This window comes from Oncorhynchus keta, chromosome 22, assembly GCF_023373465.1.
Source record: "Oncorhynchus keta strain PuntledgeMale-10-30-2019 chromosome 22, Oket_V2, whole genome shotgun sequence".
NCBI lineage: Eukaryota > Metazoa > Chordata > Actinopteri > Salmoniformes > Salmonidae > Oncorhynchus > Oncorhynchus keta.
Genome location: NC_068442.1, coordinates 23,398,053 through 23,403,194, shown reverse-complemented (window position 1 = coordinate 23,403,194; position 5,142 = coordinate 23,398,053). Strand labels below are relative to the sequence as shown.

At 42.2% G+C, this 5,142-nt stretch overlaps 1 protein-coding gene across 2 annotated transcripts in view; it reads right to left on the bottom strand.

The window, feature by feature from the left end:
* LOC118401190 (NACHT, LRR and PYD domains-containing protein 12-like) overlaps positions 1–3,637 on the bottom strand; it is a 21,659-nt gene extending 18,022 nt beyond the window's left edge. The window contains exons 1-5 of one of the 2 annotated variants that reach the window (XM_052474925.1): positions 3,481–3,637; positions 3,245–3,289; positions 1,770–2,018; positions 1,387–1,437; positions 1–1,247 (exon numbers count right to left, since the gene is read on the bottom strand). The exon at positions 1–1,247 is cut by the window's left edge and continues 545 nt beyond it. In XM_052474925.1, the coding sequence (XP_052330885.1) occupies positions 1–1,247; positions 1,387–1,437; positions 1,770–2,018; positions 3,245–3,275 (1,578 nt within the window). In that variant the 5' untranslated portion in view covers positions 3,276–3,289; positions 3,481–3,637. The remainder of the gene's footprint in view (positions 1,248–1,386; positions 1,438–1,769; positions 2,019–3,244; positions 3,290–3,480) is intronic. The other variant, XM_052474924.1, reaches the window with a different exon arrangement.
* Positions 3,638–5,142: the final 1,505 nt, after the last annotated feature.

Genomic DNA, 5,142 nt, shown 5'->3' with positions numbered 1-5,142 from the left:
AAGAAACACATACAAAGCAGCAATGAACTCCTGAAGGCTCAGATGAACAAAGCTGTAAACCACTTCCTGGTACATACACTCTTCTCTTAAGATCTGTGTGAACACTCCTGAGCACAAAGAAGCTTGTTTGATGTCAATGCCAAACTCTTTCAGATCTTTCTCATAGAAGATCAGGTTGCCTTTCTCAAGATGTTCAAAGGCCAGTTTTCCAAGTTTCAGAATGATCTCTTTATCCCAGTGGAGATCTGTGTCAGGGTCTTCATGATACTTCCTCATTGTCTGTATTATCTGAAAGATCAGAAACTGTAAGAACATTTGTGTCAGAGTCTTGGGCAAGTCTCCACTTTCTGCTTTACTCATCAGTTTCCCTAGAACAGTGGCTGAGATCCAACAGAACACTGGTATGTGGCACATGATGTCGAGGCTCCTTGATGACTTTATATGTGCGATGATTCTTTCAGCTAGTTTCTCATCACTGACTGTCTTCTTGAAGTATTTCTCCTTCTGTTCATCCCTAAATCCTCGTACCTCAGTCACCTGGTCAACACACTCAGGAGGGATCCGATTGGTAGCTGCTGGTCGTGAAGTTATCCAGAGAAGAGCAGAAGGAAGCAGATTCCCCTTTATGAGGTTTGTCAGAAGTACATCCACTGTGATTGACTTTGTGACATTACAGCAGATCTCATTTCTGTTGAAATTCAGAGGGAGTTGGCACTCATCTAACCCATCAAAGATAAACAACACTTTGACTTTTTTAAAGTTGGAAAGTCCTGATTCTTTGATGACATCGAAGAAATCATGGAGTAGGTCAATCAAACTGAGTGTCTTTTCCTTCATCAAATTCAGCTCCCGAAAAGGAATTGGAAATATGAACTGTATATCCTGATTAGCTTCTCTATCAACCCAGTCCATAATGAATTTCTGCACTGAGACGGTCTTTCCAATGCCAGCGACTCCCTTTGTGAGCACAGTTCTGATAGTCATGTCCTGTCCAGGTAAGGGTTTAAAGATGTCGTTGCATTTGATTGGTATCTCTTGTGTCGCTGGTCTCCTTAATACTGCCTCAATTTTCATCACCTCATGTTCTTCATCGACCTCACCACTTCCACCCTCTGTGATGAAGAGCTCTGTGTAGATCTTATTTAGGAGTGTAGGACGTCCTTGTGTAGCTATTCCTGGAAATATTCTTTCAAATGTTCTCTTCAGGTACGATTTCAATTCTGTTTGGCACATTTCAATATCCCCATCTGAAAAACAATAACACTGGTGAAGAATGCAACATTTATTTGTCGTTTTAATTTTTTTTAACACAGGACAATTTAATGTTGTAGGAAGTCAGTCAATCAGGTATTGATGATCGCAAAGCCAATATTTCACCTCATTTACCTTTGACTTTAGAATTCAGAGTTGTGCTGACATGGACTGCAGAGGGTTCACCTGGGATGAGAGAGCAACAGAACATTAATAGCAACCAATGCATTCTCATCGGTGCATTTATTATTTTTTTGGTGAGGATATCGAGAGACTCAGCATTGTTTACCATTGCCTGTAGTGTTTTTATCGATGCATAATCAACTGATCCTTACATATGGTAAGCATTTAGCATAAACCGCAGCAATGACATTTCATCTTGCCTGAGCTGCGATTGAGGTACTGGCTTTGGTTTAACTCATGGGACAGTGATGAATAGCAAACGTGAGAAAAGCCAAGATATCCCAAGTTTATACATTGTATTTCTGCAGTACAAAGAGGGAGAGAGATGCTCTTACCTAGATCTTGGACTAATTGAGGTTGTTGTTCCAGTAGAATCCTGTAAAAGGCTGATTTCACCTTTACCCCTCCTGAATGCAGGGCCACATACAGCAGTCTCATTTGTTCCTGGCTGGTCCTGGTAGCATGGATATTAGAGTACACCTCCTTATGGATCAGGCGCCTCTGGAGTAGGTCATCTGCTATGGGCATTACTATGATAACCCTCTGAATGAGCTCAGCCATATGCTTATCCACAAACTGGGCATCTGGGAGTGATGTTAGATAAGAGAGATGCAAAGTTATCAAGCCAAGTTATCACATCATCTCTGTGAATCTGCTCCTACGTGGGTAGGACTAGGAGGGAAGCTTTAAAGATTTGAATATCACATGTTTCACAAATATGACTTTACAAACATCTGTCAACGTCTCTGTGACTGACATTGGAGGGCATCATTCCAGACAGTTTATTACAATTGTGGTATCCCGGGAAGTCTACCCCGGGGGTTGGTAATAGAGGGGGAGGTACGTGCTGCGCGCTGGCTCCCTCTGCTGGGAGTACACGGGCTGGGCACCACGACACGGATGGCTCCAAGTAGAGGTTATTAGGGGAAAGTGCCAACCAGCCGTGGAGGCACATAAAACCAACACGGTGTGGGAGAACAGAGGCTGAGAAGAAGGGCTGAGCCAAACCTAAGTGATTTTGTTGTTATGTGTATTTTATTGCCTAGTAAAATCGTGTTTGCTGACTAGAACCTCCCTGTCTCTGTGTTAATCTCTGTACGCTCAACCCAACACCCCACAGTTTACCGCACAATGTTAATCTTTAAGGACAATTAATTGCTTTGATTTTGTACAAAACATGGCAGCATTTAACTGTATTTACAATGTATAGAAGTTTTATTATAGCTTCCCCAAAATAGTTCCTATGGGCTTTTTAAAATGGAAATCGTTGTCACGTTGTGGGAATAACAAGCAAGGTGGGCAGAGCCAAGCACCACTCAGAGTTAGCAATATCCTACTGGTACATTTGAACATGTATTTGCACATCAGGGAACGCCTACTCTCTGTATGAGTTTGTACGCAAGAACTTGAAACTGCCGTTGCACTCCTTCTAAATAACATCATTTCTAGAGAGTATGGCAATTGCCCAAGTCTAAAAAACTTTGTGCACTCTGTTCATAACACATTCTAGTTTTGGGAACTGAAAAGTATGTAGCGACCCGATGTTTCATCTATGAGAAAATAAGCATTAGGTCAACCCAGTTTTATCGTGCTGTATCTTCCCCCTCGGCTTTGCCGCTGGACTCCCGCTCTTTATCAAATAGAGAAAGTGAAATATTTTCCCTTTTTCTTTTCCCATACACCATTCTTGGAGAAATGTGATTAAACCATACAATATTTGGATAAATGTCATTATGTCCGTATCCATATGAAAATAGTTCAGTATCATTTGTGAGTTAAGAGTTGATCACAAAGCCAGTATGTCACATACCATCTGAAATCAAGCCCGCAGACTCAGCCATGCTAGTAGTTTAACCTGGGGAGAGAGAAATATACATTTTCTTCATCCTCTTTAGCTGTGCTACCAGCACTATTCCACACCGCCCTCAAGTACTGTCATCTGCAGAGTTTCACAAAGGCTACTGTGTCAGCATGCATAGCTAAACATTGTTAAAACATAGGAAACTGTCCAAAAGCCTCCAGTGTTAAATTAGGCTATTTCCTTACCGTAGTCCCAGGATGTGAGATTTGAAAGCTAAATCATGTCTGTCTATGGATATCTCCTGGAATGTAAAACTGTTATGCAATGAAACAGTACACCGTCTGTGACTGTGTCCAAGATGGCTGCTTATGTAATGTTTCCTCTTCTCCAGGCATGTGTTTCGGTTGCCCCTCCCTGTTCAGAAAATCAGATACAGGGTGTGTGAATCCAGATAAAGGCTGACTGATGAAAAGCTGAAGTCAGCCAACCAGTTTAGAGCATGCCGCTGAAATGACGCTTTGGTTTGCCTCCCCCTCTTTTGGACATGATCTCACTGTCAGTAAACTTTGTCATAAAATAAAATGTTATTCATCACATGCGCCAAATACAACAGGCGCATGGTATACCTTACCATTAAATGCTTACGTACAAGCCCTTAACCAACAATGCTTTTCAATAAATAGAGTTAAGAAAATATTTACTAAATAAACTAAAGCAAAATGTTTTTAGAATTAAAGGTAAACACAAGAAAATTACGTAACAATATGGAGGCTATGTCGGTACCAAGTCAATGTGCTATGGGGAACAGGTTAGTCGAGGTAGCAGTAGTGTAAATTGATGAATTGTTCAGCAGTCTTATGACTTGGGGGTGGAAGCTGTTCAGGAGCCTTTTGGTCCTAGACTTGACACTCCGGTACAGCTTGCTGTGCATTAGCAGAGAGAACAGTCTATGACTTGGGGGTGGAAGCTGTTCAGGAGCCTTTTGGTCCTAGACTTGACACTCCGGTACAGCTTGCTGTGCATTAGCAGAGAGAACAGTCTATGACTTGGGGGTGGAAGCTGTTCAGGAGCCTTTTGGTCCTAGACTTGACACTCCGGTACAGCTTGCTGTGCATTAGCAGAGAGAACAGTCTATGACATGGGGGTGGAAGCTGTTCAGGAGCCTTTTGGTCCTAGACTTGACACTCCGGTACAGCTTGCTGTGCATTAGCAGAGAGAACAGTCTATGACTTGGGGTGGAAGCTGTGGAAGCTGTTGACAGGAGCCTTTTGGTTAGCAGACTTGACACTCCCTTTTGGTACAGCTTGCTGTGCATTAGCAGAGAGAACAGTCTATGACTTGGGGGTGGAAGCTGTTCAGGAGCCTTTTGGTCCTAGACTTGACACTCCGGTACAGCTTGCTGTGCATTAGCAGAGAGAACAGTCTATGACTTGGGGGTGGAAGCTGTTCAGGAGCCTTTTGGTCCTAGACTTGACACTCCGGTACAGCTTGCTGTGCATTAGCAGAGAGAACAGTCTATGACTTGGGGGTGGAAGCTGTTCAGGAGCCTTTTGGTCCTAAACTTGACACTCCGGAACAGTTTGCTGTGCATTAGCAGAGAGAACAGTCTATGACTTGGGTGACTGGAGACTTTGACCGTCTTTTGGACATTCCTTTGACACCGCCTAGTATATACAGTACCAGTCAAAAGTTTGGACACCTACTCATTCAAGGGTTTATCTTTCTTATTATTATTTTTTTTAACTATTTTCTACATTGTAGAATAATAGTGAAGACATCAACACTATGACATAACACATATGGCATCATGTAATAAGCAAAAAAGTGTTAAACAAATCAAAATAATGTTTTATATTTTAGATTCTTCAAAGTAGCCACCCTTTGCCTGATGACAGCTTTGCACACTC